At 36.4% G+C, this 20,940-nt stretch overlaps 1 protein-coding gene across 2 annotated transcripts in view; it reads right to left on the minus strand.

Moving 5' to 3' along the window:
* The window catches only part of MND1 (meiotic nuclear divisions 1), an 84,264-nt gene that overhangs the window by 18,072 nt on the left and 45,252 nt on the right, over nucleotides 1-20,940 (minus strand). Inside the window, exons 5-6 of one of the 2 annotated variants that reach the window (XM_032633035.1) lie at nucleotides 13,831-13,905; nucleotides 10,567-10,681 (exon numbers count right to left, since the gene is read on the minus strand). In XM_032633035.1, coding sequence (XP_032488926.1) covers nucleotides 10,567-10,681; nucleotides 13,831-13,905 — 190 coding nt within the window. The remainder of the gene's footprint in view (nucleotides 1-10,566; nucleotides 10,682-13,830; nucleotides 13,906-20,940) is intronic. The other variant, XM_032633036.1, reaches the window with a different exon arrangement.

Consider the following 20,940-nt stretch of genomic DNA (forward strand, 5'->3'; position numbering starts at 1 on the left):
AAACTAGCAAGACAGGAACACAACCCCACCAATTAGTAGACAGGCTGCCTAAAATCATAATAAGCTTACAGACACACCAAAACACACAACCAGATGCATCACTGCCCATCAGAGGGACAAAATCCAGCTCCACCCATCAGAATGCAGGCACCAGTCTCCAGCACTAGGAAGCCTACACAAGCCACTGGACCAACCTCACCCACTGGGGGCAGACACTAGAAGTAAGAGGAACTATGACACTGCAGACTGAGGAAAGGAGAACCCAAACACAGTACGTTAAACAAAATGAGAAGACAGAGAAATATACTGCAAATGAAGGAGCAAAGTAAAAACCCAAAAGACCAAACAAATGAAGAGGAAATAGGCAGTCTATCTGAAAAAGAATTCAGAGTAATGATAGTAAAGATGATCCAAAATCTCAGAAATAAAATGAAGAAAATACAAGAAACATTTAACAAAGACCTAGAAGAACTAAAGAGCAAAAAAAACAGTGATGAACAACACAGTAACAAAAATTAAAAATACTCTAGAAGGAATCAATAGCAGAATAACTGAGGCAGAAGAATGGATAAGTGAGCTGGAAGATAGAATGGTGGAAATAACTGCCATGTAGCAGAATAAAGAAAAAACAATGAAAAGCATTGAGGACAGTCTCAGAGACTTCTAGGACAACATTAAAGGCACCAAGATTCGAATGACAGGGGTCCCAGATGAAGAAGAGAAAAAGAAAGGATCTGAGAAAATATTTGATGAGATTATAGTTGAACACTTCCCTAACATGGGAAAGGAAATAGTCAATCAAGTCCAGGAAGCGCAGAGCATCCCACACAGGATAAACACAAGGAGAAACATGCCGAGACACATATTAATCAAACTATCAAAAATTAAATACACGACTTCCCTGGTGGCACAGTGATTAAGAATCCACCTGCCAATGCAGGGGACACGGGATTGAGCCCTGGTCGGGGAAGATCCCACATGGCGTGGAGCAGCTAAGCCCATGTGCCACAACTACTAAGCCTGCACTCCAGAGCCTGCAAGCCACAACTACTGAAGTCCATGCACCTAGAGACCATGCTCCACAACAACAGAAGCCACCACAATGAGAAGCCCTCGCACCGCAACAAAGAGTAGGCCCTGCTCGCCATAACTAGAGAAAAGCCTGCGCACAGTAACGAAGACCCAACGCAGTCAAAAACTTAAAAAAAGAAAAATTAAGTACAAAGAAGAAAACATTAAAAGCAGCAAGGGAAAAGCAACAAATAACATACAAGGGAATCCCCATAAGGTTATGAGCTATTTTTCAGCAGAAACTCTGCAGGCCAGAAGGGAGTTGCAGGATATATTTAAAGTGATGAAAGGGAAAAAACTACAACCAAGATTACTCTACCTAGCCAGGATCTCATTCAGGTTCGACAGAGAAATCAAAAGCTTTACAGACAAGCAAAAGCTAAGAGAATTCAGCACCAGCAAACGAGCTGTACAACAAATGTTAAAGGAATTTCTCTAAGCGGGAAACACAAGAGAAGAAAAAGACCTACAAAAACAAATCCAAAACAATTAAGAAAATGGTAATAAGAACATACATATCAATAATTCAGAGTAATGATAGTAAAGATGTGAATGGATTAAATGCTCCAACCAAAAGACACAGACTGGCTGAATGGATACAAAACAAGATCCATATACATGCTGTCTATAAGAGACCCACTTCAGACCCAGGGACACATACAGACTTAAATTGAGGGGATAGAAAAATATATTCTATGCAAATGGAAATCAAAAGAAAGCTGGGGGCTTCCCTGGTGGCGCAGTGGTTGAGAGTCTGCCTGCTAATGCAGGGAACACGGGTTTGAGCCCAGATCCGGGAGGGTCCCACATGCCGCGGGGCAACTGGGCCCGTGAGCCACAGCTACTAAGCCTGCACGTCTGGAGCCTGTGCTCCACAACAAGAGAGGCCATGATGGTGAGAGTCCCGCACACTGTGATGAAGAGTGGCCCCTGCGTGCCACAACTAGAGAAAGCCCTCGCACAGAAACAAAGACCCAACACAGCAAAAATAAATTAATTAATTAATAAACTCCTACCCCCAACATCTTTAAAAAAAAAAAGAAAGCTGGAGTAGCAATACTCATATCAGATAAAATAGACTTTAAAACAAAGACTATTACAAGAGACAAAGGACACTACATAATGATCAGGGGATCAATCCAAGAAGAAGATATAACAGTTGTAAATATTTATGCACCCAACATAGGAGCACCTCAATACATAAGGCAAATACTAACAGCCATAAAAGAGGAAACTGACAATAACACAATCATAGTAGGGCACTTGAACACCCCACTTTCACCAACGGACAGCTCATCCAAAATGAAAATAAATAAGGAAACACAGCTTTAAATGATACATGAAACAAGATGGACTTACTTGATATTTATAGGACATTCCATCCAAAAACAACAGAATACACTTTCTTCTCAAGTGCTCATGGAACACTCTCCAGGATAGATCATATCTCGGGTCACAAATCAAGCCTCAGTAAATTTAAGAAAACTGAAATCGTATGAAGCATCTTTTCCAACCACAGCGTTATGAGATTAGAAATCAATTACAGGGACTTCCCTGGTAGTGCAGTGGTTAGGAATCCGCCTGCCAGGGCAGGGGACACGGATTTGGGAAGATCTCACATGCTGCGGAGCAACTAAGCCTGTGCACCACAACTACTGAGTCTGTGCTCTAGAGCTCGTGAGCCACAACTACTGAACCGTGTGCAAGAACTACTGAAGTTCCCATGCCTAGAGCCTGTGCTCTGCCACAAGAGAAGCCACCACAATGAGAAGTCCGCGCGCTGCAATGAAGAGTAGCCTCTGCTTGCTGCAGCTAGAGAAAGGCCATGTGCAGCAACAAAGACCCAATGCAGCCAAAAAAAAAAAAAATCAATTACAGAACAGAAAACTGTAAAAAACACAAACACATGGGAGCAACACAACATGCTACTAAATAACCAATACTAAATAATCACTGAAGAAATCAAACAGGAAGTCAAAAAATACCTAGAAGCAAATGACAATGAAACACAACGACCTCAGACCTATGGGATGCAGCAAAAGCAGTTCTAAGAGGGAAGTTTATAGCAATACAAACCTACCTCAAAAAGCAAGAAAAATCTCAAATAAACGAAATAGAAGAAAAGAAAACAACAGTAAAGATCAATAAAACTAAAAGCAGATTCTCTGAGTTGATAAACGTTTAGCCAGACTCATCAAGAAAAAAAGGGAGAAGACTCAAATCAATAAAATTAGAAATGAGAAAGGAGATGTTACAACAGACACTGCAGAAATACAAAGGATCATAAGAGATTACTACAAGCAACTATATGCCAACAAAATGGACAACCTGGAAGAAATGGACAAATTCTTAGAAAGGTATAACCTTCCAAGACTGAACCAGGATGAAAGAGAAAATACGAACAGACCAATCACAAGTAATGAAATTGAAATTGTGATTAAAAATCTTCCAACAAGTCAAGGACCAGATGGCTTCACAGGTGAATTCTATCAGACATTTAGAGAAGAGCTAACACCCATCCTTCTCAAACGCTTCCAAAAACATTGCAGAGGAAGGAACACTCCCAAACGCATTCTACGAGGCCACCATCACCCTGATACCGAAACCAGACAAAGCTACCACAAAAAAGAAAATTACAGACCAATATTACTGATGAATATAGATGAAAAAATCGTCATCAAAATACTAGCAAACACAATCTAACAACACATTAAAAGGATCATACACCATGATCAAGTGGGATTTATCCCAGGGATGCAAGGATTCTTTGATATATGCAAATAATCAATGGGATACAACATATTAACAAACTGAAGAATAAAAACCATATGATCATCTCAATAGATGCAGAAAAAGCTTATGACAAAATTCAAAACCGATTTATGATAAAAACTCTCCAGAAAGTGGGCATAGGGGGAACCTACCTCAACATAAAAAAGGCCATATACAACAAACACACAGCAAACATCATTCACAATGATGAAAAACTGAAAGCATTTCCTCTAAGATCAGGAACAAGACAAGGATATCCACTCTCACCACTATTATTCAACATAGTTTTGAAAGTCTTAGCCACGGCAAGCAGAGAAGAAAAAGAAATAAAAGGAATACAAATTGGAAAAGAAGTAAAATGGTCACTGTTTGCAGATGACATGATACTATACATTGAAAATCCTAAAGATGCCACCAGAAAATTAGTAGGGGTAATCAATGAATTTAGTAAAGTTGCAGGATACAAAATTAATGCACGGAAATCTCTTGCATTCTTATACTCTAACAACAGAAGATCAGAAAGAGAAATTAAGGAAACAATCCCATTCACCATTGTAACAAAAAGAATAAAATACCTAGGAATAAACCTACCTACAGAGGTATAAAAGACCTGTATAAGGGCTTCCCTGGTGGCACGGTGGTTGAGAGTCCGCCTGCCGATGCAGGGGACACAGGTTCGTGCCCCGGTCCGGGAAGATCCCACATGCCGCGGAGCGGCTGGGCCCGTGATCCATGGCCGCTGAGCCTGCGCGTCCGGAGCCTGTGCTCCGCAATGGGAGAGGCCACAACAGTGAGAGGCCCGCGTACCAAAAAAAAAAAAAAAAGACCTGTATAAGAAAACTATAAGACACTGATGAAAGAAATCAAAGATGACACAAACAGATGGAGAGATATACCATGTTCTTGGATTGGAAGAATCAATATTGCGAAAATGACTATACTACCCAAAGCAATCTACAGATTCAGTGCAATCCCTATCAAATTACCAATGGCATTTTTCACAGAACTAGAATAAAAAAATCATAAAATTTGTATGGAGACACAAAAGACCCCGAATAGCCAAAGCAACCTTGAGGAAAAAAAAAAAAATAATGGAGCTGGAGGAATCAGACACCCTGACTTCAGACTATACTACAAAGCTACAGTAATCAAGACAGTATGGTACTGGCACAAAAACAGAAATATAGATCAATGGAACAGGATAGAAAGCCCAGAAATAAACCCACTCACCTATGGTCAACTAATCTATGACAAAAGAGGCAAGGATATACAATGGAGAAAAGACAGTCTCTTCAATAAGTGGTGCTGGGAAAACTGGACAGCTACATGTAAAATAATGAAATTAGAACACTCCTTAACATAATACACAAAAATAAACTCAAAATGGATGAAAGAGCTAAATGTAAGACCAGACACTATAAAACTCTCATAGGAAAACATAGGAAGAACACTCTTTGACATAAATCATAGCAAGATCTTTTTTGACCCATCTCCTAGAGTAATGGAAATAAGAACAAAAATAAACAAATGGGACCTAATGAAACTTAAAAGCTTTTGCACAGCAAAGAAAACCATAAACAAGATGAGAAGACAACCCTCAGAATGGGAGAAAATATTTGCAAACGAATCAACAAAGGATTAATCTCCAAAATATACAAATAGCTCATGCAGCTCAATATCAAAAAAAAAAGAAACAACCCAATAAAAAATGGGTGGAAGAGCTAAGTAGACATTTCTCCAAAGAAGACATACAGATGGCCAAGAGGCACGTGAAAAGATGCTCAACATCACTAATTATCAGAGAAATGCAAATCAAAACTACAATGAGGTATCACCTCAGAATGAGGTGAATGGTCAGAATGGCCATCATCAAAAAATCTACAAACAATAAACGCTGGAGAGGGTGTGGAGAAAAGGGAACCCTCTTGCACTGCTGGTGGGAATGTAAATTGATACAGCCACTATGGAGAACAGTTTGGAGGTTCCTTAAAAAACTAAAAATAGAATTACCATATGACCCTGCAATCCCACTACTGGGCATATACCCAAAGAAAACCATAATTCAAAAAGACACACACACCCCAATGTTCACTGCAGCACTGTTTACAATAGCCAGGTCACGGAAGCAACCTAAATGCCCATCGACAGAAGAGTGGATAAAGAAGATATGGTACGTATATACAATGGAATATTACTCAGCCATAAAAGGGAATGAAATTGGGTGATTTGTAGAAATGTGGATAGACCTAGAGACTGTCATACAGAGTGAAGTAAGTCAGAAAGAGAAAAACAAATACAGCATATTAATGCATACATGTGGAATTTAGAAAAATGAACTGGTTTGCAAGTCAGAAACAGAGATACAGACATAGAGAAGAAACATATGGACAGCAAGTGGGGAAAGGGTGGGCGGGATGAATTTGGAGATTGGGATTGACATATATACACTAATATGTATAAAATAGATAACTAATGAGAACCTGCTGTATGGCACAGGGAACTCCACTTCGCTATACAGTAGAACCTAACAACACTGTAAAACAACTATACCCCAATTTTAAAAATTAAAATAAATAAAGAAAGAAAAACAATAATCTCATTGGGGAAAGGGGATTTGGGATGAGTCAAGTTAAAACCTAAAACGTTCTCTAGATTTAGCGATAAGGAGATTACTGCCATTTACTACTTACATATCTAAATTTCTTGAATCTGTGGGTTTATAGTTTTTATCAAATTTGGAAAAAATTTAGCCTTATTTCTTTTGATATGTATTTCTTCAGATATTTTTCTGGCCTGAAACACCCCTGCCCTGCCCCCATCCCCAACATACACTCCTTTTGGGACTCTAATTACACATATATTGGGGTCACTGAAGTTGTCTTATATCTCATGGATGCTATTTTTCATTAAGAAAATTTTTTTTTCCCTGAGTTTCATTTTGGATAGTTTCTGTTGCCATGTCTTTAAATATACTAATCTTTTCTTCTGTGGAAGTTTAATCTGTTGTTAATCCAATTCAGTGTATTTTTCTTTTCAGACACTGTATTGTTCATCTCCAAAAGTTTGACTTGGGTCTTTTTTATATCTTCAATGTTTCTACTTAACTTTTTTTTTTCTCTACTTTACTTTTTGAACATATAGAATACATTTATAATAATTATTAATGTTATGGTCTTCTAATTCTACTATCTGTGTCAATTCTGGGTTAGTTTGATTGGAGGATTATTCTTCTCACTAACAATTATGTTTTTCCTACTTCTATGCATGCCTGGTAATCTTTCATTGTATGCCAGAGATTATGAAGTTTACCTCCTGGGTGCTAGATATTTTTGTACTCCTATAAATATTATTGAGCTTTGTTCTGGAATGCATTTAAGTTATTTTACAGTAGTTTGTTGCCTTCAAGACTTGCTCTTATGGTTTGTTAGGGGGGTTGACAGCAGAGCTCAGTCTAGGGCTACTACCTTCTATTGAAGCAAGACCTTCTTGAGTACTCTACTCAATGCCTTGTGAATTATAAATTTTTCTAATCTGGCTGGTGAGAATAGACACATTCCTGGTCCTGTGTGAGTGCCTGGCACTGTTTCTTCTAGTCCTTTGAGATGGTTCTTTCCCCAGTTTTGGTTAGTTTCCTCATATGTGTGCACAGAATACTTGAAAGGAACCCTCTCTAGATACCCAAGGTTCTCTTTCTGTGTTACCCCCTCCTCTCTAGTATGGTATCCTGTGAACTCTATCCACGTTGGTCTCCCTGATTCTCAGTTCCACCTCCTTGACTCAGGGAGTCTGTAGGTCTCTGCCTAGGTTGTTCTTCCTTGTGTTGCAGCCAGGAAACTCTCTCAACAAAATAAGCTGGGACAATTGTAAGGCTTACTTTGTTTCCTTTTTCTAGGAATTGCTTCCCTTTGCTGTCTGATGTCAAGTATCTTGAAAATCATTATTCCATATATTATGTTTGTTTTTGTTCTTATGTGGGAGGATAAATTCAGTACATTACTACTGTATCTTGGCTGAAAGTCAAAGTGCCACATTTGAATAAATTTCTGTTAGCTGTTCTGAATTTTAAAAGCAGAGGACAGGACATCACTGTATAAAAGTATGAACTAAAGTTAGTCTAAAAATCCTTTCTATAGGTATACAGGCTCTGACAGTTGTTTTTTCTTCTGATTGTAGTTCCATAGCTTTCCATAGAAAAAGAAATCCTACCGTCACATCTAAAATATACTTATGAAATAATGTAATTATTCTACATATCTACTGTCTATTAAATATGCTGTAATTTTCTATAATTATGTATTCTATAAAAATAGATGATTTTTTAATGGAATTAAAAAGTAATAGCACAAAGCCAGGAAGGAAGGAAGGACTCTTATCCTCTCATTCCCCTATTAAGATAAAAAATGTACAATGTGAAAATTTCAAACATTCACATATGTGTAATAGATTCATGATTATAAATTCTATAAGGCCCAAATACAGATCCATCTTATGTGGATGCATAAATATTAAAAGATAATCTAAATGTGATGTTGATGAAGAAACATAAAGTCTCTTAATTCACTGTAAACCAGAAAACTTTCTGCTCATTCACTTAGACCTCATACCCTGATTATTACTCATTCACATTGGTGTGTTTTCCTTTGGTTGAGAAATAAATTACCAAACTGTTAAATTTAAGGGTAAAGATGGAGAGCAGAATTCAGGCAACCAGTATAAAATTATAGTTGCAACTTCTATCTCAACTATGCTATTCTACTCTCCAGAAAACACACCATCCTTAACATACTTGAAACGCCTTCCTTCAAGTTTTATTACCTTTCTAAGAGGTGATGCACTTGCCAAAATTGCTGCATGATTCAGAGGTACAAGGAATATCAACATCTCAAGTTACATGCTTGAAATGAGTTTTCCCACTTCGTGAATTAGTCTGGCATAATTCTTTATCCCTAGTGATTTTCTGTACCTCAAGATGATCCACTGGCTTAGGATCACAATCAGTATATTTCAGAATAGTTTTTAAGTCTAAAGAAGAGTTTTTAGTCATTTCTGTGTGGACAGATATCATCAAATTGTGAAAAGGACTAAAAAATGAGAGGTCACAAGTGGAGGTGGTATCAGTCAGGGTCATCTGCCCAGGGAAAGAGCTGTGGCAATACAATGGGGACCACAAAGTGAAAAAGCAGAAGCCTTCACTGGGTATGGCTAAGAGCTATGGGTCCCTAGACAGAAAAGGGAATGAGGTGGGTAAGCAAAGAGTTGGTACTTCAAGAAAAAAGTCCAAGAATTACACAAAACTAAAATCAGGAAGGAAGGTAGAACCAAGTAAAAGTGATAAATGAAAGATCATATTTGGTTACTGTGAAAACAGAATTTCCATGATCAACTGCTGGAGAGCATAGCTATGCTGATCCGGAAAATAAACCACCTGAAGGTATTAAAAATCTGGTAAGAAAACTGTTCTTAAAATGTTCTTTCACAAGAAAATGCTCTAGATAGGATACACACCATTTGATGTCCTCTTTAACAAGCAGTCTGTGTCTTCTTTTAAAGGTGAATCATGAGCAGCCCTCACTTCCTAGTAGTGAACTCCTAACTTGTCTCCTGCTGCTTTGATGTGCTTGTGTTCACTGAGGGTCACTTGATATTAGTTAAAACTTTAAAACAGATTAAAGTGCTTAATTTCGTAGCACATTCGGTTAGTACTTTCTTCTGCGGGAAGATGATAAATGAAATGAATCCATGGGCAGCACGAAAGAGCTCCCCAAGTACTTAATTCACAGAAAATGACTGGCTCAGAGGGTTCTTCTGCCTCCACTTTGCTTTGAAAATCACCCTGGGTAATCAGCTGAACCAGGGCTACTACATATTGTCTAGGCCGTGCATGGACTACATGTACTTGCATGGCATCTCCTGGAGTCTTGCAAAGCAGAACCTGTCTCTAAAATTAAGTTTAACTTTAGATTATACTAATTGAACTGCTTAAAATTTTTTTTAATTGTAAAGAATACCATCAAACTTAATTGTAACCAAACTATTCTCAGGTTAATTTAAAAATATTTTCAATTTCTCTCAAAGTCTTCAATCACATACTATAATATCAGTTTTTCTAGATGTTTCACTTGATAAAGTTTCTTAAATGAAAAGACAGGCTAAAACAGAAAAATGAGAAAAGTGATGCATACTTTTCTAAGCAATTAACTGCAGTATCTTTCATTTCCTCAAATATTCAAAATTCTATCTTTACATAAATATAAAAAATATACTGAAAATGAAGCTTTGGGGACTCTGTTTTAAAAGTAAGGAAAAACATCATTGGAATATTTAAAAGGCAAGTCAACACACAGACTACTTTTCTGCAGCTTGTAAACTCGTATTTTTTGGTATTACTTTTCCTAGAAGATAATGGTGGATTTCTTTCCGGAGTCAAGGTACTTGAGGCCAACTTAACTCCTTCTCTGACTTCTCAGTTTCCTAAGCCTATATTTTATGTCTTTACCCTTCTACCCCACCAACCGTCCTTATTCTTGAGATGCTCATAATTTCAAAGTTGTCACTGTTCAGTGCTTTAACATTAAGGCTCCTTAATGCAAATATTAATGCAATAGTAATATTATTAAGGGTTTTATTTTCTCATATACGTGGAGAATGGTTATCAGGCAACCAGAAGTATAAAGTATCTTTGTTAGCAAAGTTAAAAACCCTCAAGGTGTAATACAAACTTACGTATTTCTTCCACAACTTGCGGGTCACATTCTTTGTATTTTTCTACTTCGGCCTTTAGCTGTTCCCTTTGGTCTCGAAGTGAAGAAAGCTCTTTTGCTAGCAAGGTTCGCTCTTCCTGTATTCAAAATAACATTATGTACAATTAAGACAAACAATATGCCATAAGTTTATACATTTTATAAACATTTTATTTTCTCATAACTGATACGCGTTAGGTTTTGACGATATTATATATACATATACATACATATTCACAGTGTAAGAACGAACTCAATTCTCATTTTTCTCTGCAATCTCAATTATCTTATATAAATGTTAACTGAATGGAAATTAATATGTAGAATGGAAGCTCATAAACAGATTAGAGGTTACCAACTATGTCTGAACTCAAAAGAGGACTGTCATTACATTAGGAAAAAAATTATACCACTTCTTGGGTAGTTTCGCAAGATTGTATCTATATATATGTAAGTAATATTTTATGGCAACATCAATCATTATAAAATTTTCCTTGAAAGTGTTCTAGATAATTTTCCAGACTTCAAGGATGATTAACCTTTAAAAATATCAGAAATAACAGAACTGTAGCTTGTGACCTCCTATCACTTTCCTTTAAAGTTAAACCAGAATAAAGCTTTTACACAAAATGATCCAATAAACACCATTTGAAATTTCTAGCCATAGTTTTCACTAACAGGTAGAAGTAATAGTGCTATCGGTATTCAGTTCATACGTGTGAAAATTAAGTCCAAATAAAAACCAAATACTGAAAAAGGTTATGGTACAGAATTATAGGAAAAATCTGAGGCAAAACCAAATAAGAGTTCAAACTGCCTGATGGGACTTGTTTAAGGTTCCTTGCTAGCTTGTATTTTTGTACTTGTATTTTTCTACTTTTGCCTTAAGCTATTCTTCTCGGTTCCAAGTAAAGAAAGCTACTTTTGCTAGCAGTTATATAACAGAATGCATGTACAGACCTCTGAAGTAGCAGAGTCCAACAGAACTGTGCAATGACAGAAATGTTCTAGATTAGTCTTCTCCAATGCAGGAAACTACACAGGGATACTACATAGGGATACTGAGTACGTGAAATGTGACTGTTACTGAGAAACTGAATTTAATCGTATTTAATTTTAATCCAAATGTAAATTGTTACATATGATTAGTGTATACCACATTAGCATAGTGTTGGAGAGATTGAAAATTAACTGCAATATAAGGTGATCACTATTTGCTATTAACACCCGAATTATACATACTCCACAATGAAAAGCAAGAGGAGAAAAAGCTAATGAAGACAGGAGAAGCAGGGTGGTGACTATCTGTGTGGATGCAATGACAGCTCTCCAGATACCCTGAGTTGGGAGCCTGGTTATTCGCACCAAGACCTTTGCCAAATTGCTTAACCTTTTTGTGCTTTCAGTTCCTCAAATGTAAAAATGAATATAGTAATAGTAGCTACCTCCTTAGACTGTTGGCAGGATTCAATATAGAAAATGCGTTTGGAACAGTACCTGCCTGGCTCATAGTAAGCAGAATATATATGTTAGCTATTTCTTTTTCTTCATTACCATCATCAGCAGTATCATCATCACCATGAATAATATCTAGTAGATAGAAAAAGCTTTCAGATATTTCTGAAAACTCGTGACTAGTGAACACAGGATGAACACAAGAGTTCATCTTTCTCAGGAGTCTTTCTGAACTCCTATAATCTTCTGATAGCTGTAGGTACCAACTGGGTTTGCTAGTAGGTTTTTTTCCTAGTTTCAGTGGTTACAGTGGACTGGGTAACCTTCAGCAGACTGGCTGACTACTTTGTGGCATGAACATGTCACCATTAGTTGAAGGTGCTTCTACAAGTTATTGCCAAATCAAAGGAAAAAAACAGGATCAAATAAAGAAGTGGTAATTGCTGTCAACTGAAGAAGAAATAAAACAGTTTCAGGTTATATCCAGAACTTACCTTCCCTTAAATATTCTTCAGCAATTACCATTCTCCAATTCCTATCTGTCACCGTCCTGACTAGTCACATGAAAGAATGTATGTAAAATAACTCTGAAAAGCATAAAGCCATGTAAACCTGTGATGTATTCTTTTCTATTGGGTTGGCCAAAAAGTTCGTTTGGGTTTTTCTGTAAGATGTTACAGAAAAACCCAAACGAACTTTTTGGCCAACCCAATACAATGTGACAAGTTTTTGAGTCTCTTTCACAAGTTGTACAAATAGAGGTTGAGATGAAATGCTTAGAGGTTCATGTTGATCTTCAACATTTTTTCAAGTCATAAGTCCATACCTGAGATAATGGTAAAACTAAAAAGTAAAGTGAATTTTTAAAAACCCCTAACACTTTTTAAAATAAAATAGTAGGTCAAAATTCATGTAAATAATTTAGAAATATTACAAGGCCATGAAAACACTGTATTGATAGTTTTCTTTCTTTTTTTAGATCTATCTATCTATCTATCTATCTATCTATCTATCTATCTATCTATGGCTGCATTGGGTCTTTTTGCTGTGCCTGGGCTTCCTCTAGTTGCCGCGAGCGGGGGCTGCTCTTCATTGTGGTGTGCTCATTGCAGTGGCTTCTCTTGTTGCAGAGCATGGGCTCTAGACATGTGGGTTTCAGTAGTCGTGGAGCGCGGGCTCAGTAGTTGTGGCTCTGGGGCTCTAGAACTCAGGCTCAGTAGTTGTGGCGCATGGACTTAGCTGCTTCATGGCATGGGGGCTCTTCCCGGGCCAAGGATTGAATCCATGTCCCCTGCATTGGCAGGCAGATTCTTAACCACTGCACCACCAGGGAAGTCCGATAGTTTTCAATCTATTCAGTGCCAAGACTTAAAAAGCTGACTCTTAAAAATTTACATAAACATTTATATAAGGCTTACTTTGTGCCAGGCTCTCTTCTAAGTGCTTTGCAAATATTAGCTAGTTTAATCACACAATAACTCAGTGACATAGATTTTATTATTCCCCATTTTACAACTGAGAAAATCGAGAAGAAAGAGTTTAGGAGACTTTCAAACCCAGGCAGTCTGGCTCCAGGGTTTATGCTTCTATGCTACACTGCTATACACAATATAATACAATAATAATAAATCTAGATTCACAATTAGGGAATCCTACCAGGTCAAATGTTCACAGCCTTTGCTGTGACTCGCTTCTTTTCTAGTGGGAACAGCATCCTCCTCACAGGAAGCTCGATGCTTTTATTCTTCTATTTAGAATTGACATTATAAAGAATCTACAGATACAAACTTACTGTTTCATGTCGGCCAATTTTAGCTTTCTCGATGCTTTTCTGCAGGTTTGCATGCTTTTGGTTTCCCTCAGATAACTAGAGAATTGAAACAAATAAAATGGTTTGCTAAGATAAACTTGCTTAACATAAAGTTTATGAATCAAGAAGACAAAATAAGATTTGTCTTCAGCCCAAGTCAGTATAACAAAAATGTCAAAGACTAATTTCTCTAACTTGAAGAAAACCAAGTACCATGAATCATTAGGGCAGACTGAAAAAAAAAAAAAGTTTAAAATATTTCTTTTTATACTATACAAAAAAGTATACAATATGCTTTCAATCTTTTCTACAGTCTTGATTTATTAGGTTCCCCGCCCCCATCACAAATAACTTGAGGTATATTATTTAGTTAAAAATTTAACTTGAAAGTTAAAAAAAAATCTGTTTTATATAAATTCTCTCTTCACATTTCATTTCACTTCTGACGAAAGTCTTGTTTGAAACATTCTATACTGTTTCTTATAGGCTGGTAGTACCGTGACCTGCTTCACTAACATAGAGTCAAAAATGAACACATCACTGTATACTAAGTTCTTAGAGAAGAAAAAATCTATTAGATTGTTGCCAAATTTAGGCATGTTTTACATACGTTAAAAGTGAGCAGTTTAAGCATTTTACGAAGCTTAGAAAGTAGTAAGTTATATTGTAAAAGGATTAAATAATACCAGCCTAAAGAGACCTTAGATACAGAATATTCATTAGCATGTGGCTGGGCCCACACCAAAAATGACTGGTTAACTTCAGAACATTGCCTCCCCATCTCAATTTTATTAATCTCACCTGGGCCCAAGATTAAATAAATAATCACAGGAAATTCTCAATACTAAATTCTCCATCACATTTTTTGCTACATAAACTAGTTAGAAATTTTAGACTCATTTGATTGGGTAAGGGCTTTTTAAAAATATATTCCACTCCTCACTAACTCTTGAGTTATGAACATTTGGGAAATAATTAACAAATGGATGAGTAATTTCTTTTGGCTGATTCTAAGAAACTGACCTTTCACTATATGACCTTGTTATATGTAGAGGGTGAATTATATTTAGATACCCTTTTTTTCTTAAAAATCACAAAGAGTATCTTCAAAAAGTTTGTAGCTTTACCCTGACTTTGGGAAATGTTCCACTTCTCAATATGCACAAAGGGAATATTGTCAGTTTTCCTTTAATGGCTCTAGTCCCTGATTCTAATCCATAGCATGAACAAGATCCATCTGTGATGCCAAGAAGACACCACTACCAAACCAGTTATACCTCTTCTTGAGAGTAATTATCTTCCTAAGTTAAAAAAACAAAAATCTGCTGTAGAGTTAAGAGCCAAAATAAGCTTTAAAGCCCTAAATTTAGCAAAGAGACCTTGTTCTTTAAAACAAGGGTTCTCACTTATAACACTCTGTTTAAAAGGTTAATATTCTACCCTGAAGGACCCACCTGAAATAATTAATAAATGCATGTAACATCTGAATTCAGGAGTAGAGAATTTTCCAGTGAAAAAACACACACATACATTAGCATAACACTTTTCCATTACAAATGTTTTTAAAATAACCAAGTAGGCAGATGTTACCCAAAAAATGAAGAACTATGTAAAAATTAGCCAATAATTAATGGACATATATCTTAACTCTATTAATGAAGTGTCTCCCCGGTATTGTATGTCTGCTTGTAATTATTTACAACTTAAAAACATTTGAAAGAGAGCTAATTCAGGAATTCCTTAACTCTGAAGATAACCTTATGTATTTTAAATGTGATTTCATGACTCGTCATTTTAAGTATCTTGGTAATGGAGGGAGGCACAATCTAAATGATGTTATCAAATGAGAAGCTTCTGCTAATTATCCTAAGTACTGAAACAATTTGGTTCAACTCAATAGTGAAGGCTTCTTGGCTCTGTTTAGTTCTTAAAATCTCAACTACTGGAAACAATGAAAGCAACTCTTGTGAGGCAGCCTGTGCTACCAGTTTTTCATCTACATATCGCTTAGAAGGAATACTGCTATAGCTCCTAACACATACCTTGGAATTAAACCAAATCCAGGCCTCAAGTGATTAAGAGCTGAGATTTTCAGCCACTCTATAGGTATTATCTAAACCACAAGTTCTGAACTTTAGCACACATCAGAATCACCTGAAAGGCTTGTTAAAACACAGGTTGCTGGGCTCCACCTCCCAGATTTTGAACAGTAGAGGTCTGGGATAGAGCCTAATAATTTGCATTTCTAACATGCTTCTGGTTAGGGGCACCACACTTTTGAGAACTACTGGATTACACATAAACCTGTTTTCTTGCAGTAACAAACCCAACTAAAACACACAAGATATTAATATATGGGAGAATATTACCTAGTTCATCAGCAAAAAATGAATTATTGCTAAATACTGTAGTCTGAACTAGAAACAAAATATCTCAATATTTCTGTCACTGAAAGAAATACAAAAGCCCACATTTAGAAAAATAGAAAAAGAAGCGATACTCTATAGTTAAGAAAAGTATTCACCACAGGATTCCTTTAAAGAGCAAACTCTCTTGACACATTTCTGTAACATAAAACAAGAACCAACTATATATATTAACACTGTAACAAATCCATTTCCAACTTTCACTAAAGCAAATAATAATTTTTAAAGCCAAGTAACTCAGAAAAAACAGCAGCAGCAACAACAACAAAAATGTCTTGTAATTAGTAAGAACAGGATTTCATCTTTAGACTTGAGGAAGGATCTGACACAATGCTTCTCTTTAATGCATTCCAGACCACCTATACAGATACTCAGGATTCAGAAACATAATGCCAATGTTTTCTAAAGAGCTAATTCACTGCCTGGAGGAACTGCCTTTTCAGAAGAGGAACAGGAAGATTGATTCAAGCTGGCTGCACTGGAATTCTGATTTGCTCCTTTTCAGAAATAAAAAAAATTTCAAAGCATTATGAAAAAAATATAGAGTTTTCATAGGTGGGAAAGAATGTCAAGGAACAGAGGATGGGGAAAAGAGGTAATAGCAAGAGAAACCAGAACAGTCTACTGCTTTATCAAAACTCACGTACGGTATGTTATGGAAAAAAAAGGTTCTATGTCTTGTTTTTCCTTAAAATAACAAAAAAGCAAGGCAGTATAATTTAAGATTTCATATGTTTAGAAACTCCTATTAGTGTATCTACAATTTTAAAATTTATTTTTTAAGGCAATATTCCATTTAGGAATCAATCATAAGGAGACAATGAACACTATAAAGATGTATTTATATATAAAGATGGGAGCTATATAATTGTCTTAACAATAGAGAAATGTTAAATCATTATTTCACAGTATGGATGTGTCACAATTATGTAGCCAAAGGAAACATTTTAAAAGAACTTTTAATGACACAGATACAGAACAGAGTTTTAAAAAAACTGGAAACAAAACTGTCAATACATTTGAGAGCCTATCTATCACCAAAAAACCTCAAAACCCCCCCAAAACTGCAAGAAAGTGCACAAAACTTAACAAATGGTTACCTCTGTATTGTGGAACATACTTATAAATTTTCTATATTATGAGCATATATAACTACTATTTAAAAAATCATTTTCCTGGGAAATGGGGTAGGGGGAGGAAACGAATAGGTGAGGGAGATTAAGAGGTAAAAATTTCCAACTGCAGAATAAATGAGTCATGGGTATGAAATGTACAGCATGGGGAATATAGTCAATAATTATGTAATATCTTTGTATGGTGATGTATTATAACTAGAGTTATCATGGTGATCAGTTTGAAATGTACAGAAAAACAGAATCACTATGTTGTGTAATAGGAACTAACAAAGTATAGTAACTTACAGAAAAAGAGATCAAATTTGTGGTTACCAGAGACAGGGGTTGGGGGGATTGGATGAGGGCAGTAACAAGGTACAAACTTCCAGATATAAGATAAATAAGTACTAGGGATGTAATGTACTACATGATAAATATAATTAACACTGCTATATGATATATATGAAAGTTAAGACAGTAAATCCTAGTTATGACAAGAAAGAAAAATTTTTTTCTATTTCTTTAATTTTTTTATCTATATGAGATGATGGATGTTCCCTAAACTTACTGTGGTAATCACAGCATGACGTATGTAAATCAAATCATTATGCTGTACACCTTAAATTTGTACAGTGCTGTATGTCAATTACATCTCAATAAAACTTGAAGAAAAAATTATTTTCCCATTATAAGCAATATATGAATATATTTTCAAGAGATTAAAATGAGTACATTTTTGTTTTAAAAGACTCAAACAACAGAAGTATTTACACAAATTCCCCTTTGCTCTCCACCTCTGCACCATCACCACTACCCCCCTCCTAGGGAGGGACCCCTATAAAGTTTAGGGAGCATCCTTCTTGTCCCAATTCTTTTGCTTCATATACTGATATGATGAATGTGGAGAAGATGTCAAAACACACATGGAATTATTCTTTATGTTTCATGTCAATCAACATATTTTCTAAGGTCTACTTCATTTTCTAAAAAATAATTTTATTTTTTAGAGCAGTTTTAGGTTCACAACAAAATTGAGTGGAAGTTAGAGAGAGCTCCCATATAACCCTTGCCTCCACATACACACAGGCTCCCCCAGTCATAATTCTCCAGAGTGGTACATTTGTTACAACTGATGAACATATACTGACACATCGCTATCACCCAAGGTCCATAGTTTTCATTAGGGCTCACCCTCGGGGTTGTACATTCAATGGGTTGTAACAAATGTATAATGACATGTATTCATCATTATGGTATCATAGAATATTTTCACTGCCCTAAACATCTTCTGTGCTCTGCCTATTCACGCCTGTCTCCCCCCAGCCTCTGGCAACCACTATCTATATAGTTTTGCCTTTCTAGAATGTCATGTAGTTGGAATCATACATTATGTAACCTTTTCAGATTGGCTTCTTTCATTTAGTAATATGCATTTAAGGTTTTTCCATGTCTTTTCACGGCTTGATAGCTTATTTCTTTTAATCATTGAATGATATTCCATTGTCTGAATGTACCACAGTTTTTTTATGCATTTACCTACTGAAGGACATCTTGGTTGCTTCCAAGTTTTGGCAATCATGAATAAAACTGTTATAAACATTCATATGCACATGTTTTCCACGCATCTGAGTAAATCTCGAGGAATGCAATTGGCTTCTCCGTACTGCTACACTTATCTGTCCATTCTTACACAACTAGCAAGTTTTAATTACTGTAGCATTATATTTTGATATCTGATAGGGAAAATCCTACCCCATTGTTCTTCCTTTTTAAATACTTCCTTGGTCTTTCTTGTAGTTTGTCTACTACATGAACTTGAGAATTGTCCATAAAAATCTAGTGGGATTTTGGTTACCATAACATATAAATGACATAAATTGATGCTTTTATTGTTGAGTTTACTTATTCATGAATATGTTGCTCCATTTACTTAAGAGTTCTTTCATGTCCTTCAGTAGGGTTTTGCAATTTTCTTCATGTTTGCCTTGCCCATTTCTTGTCAGGGTTTAATCCGTTTTTTGTGGGGTTTTTTTTTGCGGTACGCAGGCCTCTCACTGTTGTGGCGGGAGAGTTGCGGAGCACAGGCTCCGGATGCGCAGGCTCAGCGGCCATGGCTCACAGGCCCAGCCGCTCCGCGGCATGTGGGATCTTCCCAGACCGGGGCACGAACCCGCGTCCCCTGCATCGGCAGGCGGGCTCTCAACCACTGCGCCACCAGGGAAGCCGAATACTGGTTTTGGTGCTGAGGGATAGGCAACGACCCCAGGTATAAGCCTGTCACTGTATGAATGCTCTTCTTCACAGTGGTTGATTTCAAGTGTTGAATCAGGATAAGATCAAGGTCTTTTGTTCAATGGTTGTGGGAAACAACTCTCTCCTGCCCTCTGGATTGTCAACTGTATAGCTACAGGGAAGCAAACAAACCAACTTACTGCTGGCAGCCATCTTAGAACCATGAAGAAAGCCAACTTGAGGACAAAGGCATTACACAAAAGGCAAAACCAAGAGAAAGAGTCAGAATCTTGATTAAATTATGCCTGAAGCATGCTCTACTTTTGAAATATTTTAATTTAAATGAGCCTTTAAATCAATCTCACCTTTATCCTTCACACCAAGTAAACTCGGTTTTTCTACCTTTACCACAGTAAACACTGTAACTGTTACAATGGATAAAGCTTTAACAGGCTGGCCAGCTATGAAAGCTGTGAAATATTTTGGAAGACATCAAATTTAAAAGATTCTTATTCCTCTATATTGGGTTATAGAACTAAGTCTTCAAGAATAGGAATGAGTAAAGTAATATATACCAGGAAGGCTCTTCATTCAATAAACATTTATGAAGTGCTCCCTATACACACAGCTACAATACTATTGGCTCAAACCTTTTCACTAAATAAATATAGTAACAAATAACTCAAGGCATGTATGAGCACTGAATGTCTGTTGAGTATTTCTGAAATATTTTCCTTATGCTACAAGACAGTGCTCATTAAAAGATAACACTCCATGAAGCTAGTAAAAATATAGCATATTAATATTCCATTTAACCAGGAGATCAAATTTCCAGCAATCCAGCCCTGTGGAACACACTAAAGAACCTGAGAAAAGTATATCAGGAATCCTAAATAATGGACACAGGAAAAACATGAGAATCCCATCAGGAAAGCAACATAAAGGGAAAGCGAAGCCACTCAGTAAGTGCACACTTGAGGAGAATTCAAACACCCACACATAATAACTGCTGAAGATGAGATCATGGTAATCAAACATTACAGTGTAAAGAAACAAACTGTTAGAGCAGTGCACAACGAACAAGAGATTAGCATTCCTTCAACTAGAAATATCAGGAATATGTTCAATAGGGTTAAAGTGATAAAAGGAGAAACAGAAAGCTAAAGAAATTACAAGAAGAAAAAAGCAAGATTTGAAAATCAACTATCTGAAAATGAACTATTGTAGATGAACTATTTTTAATTTCTAGGAAGCAGTAAAAAATATTAAGAAGTAGTAAAGAGATACAGAAGATATAAAAAGAAGCTCCAACAGAAGCC

Source organism: Phocoena sinus, chromosome 5 (assembly GCF_008692025.1).
Source record: "Phocoena sinus isolate mPhoSin1 chromosome 5, mPhoSin1.pri, whole genome shotgun sequence".
Classification (NCBI taxonomy): domain Eukaryota; kingdom Metazoa; phylum Chordata; class Mammalia; order Artiodactyla; family Phocoenidae; genus Phocoena; species Phocoena sinus.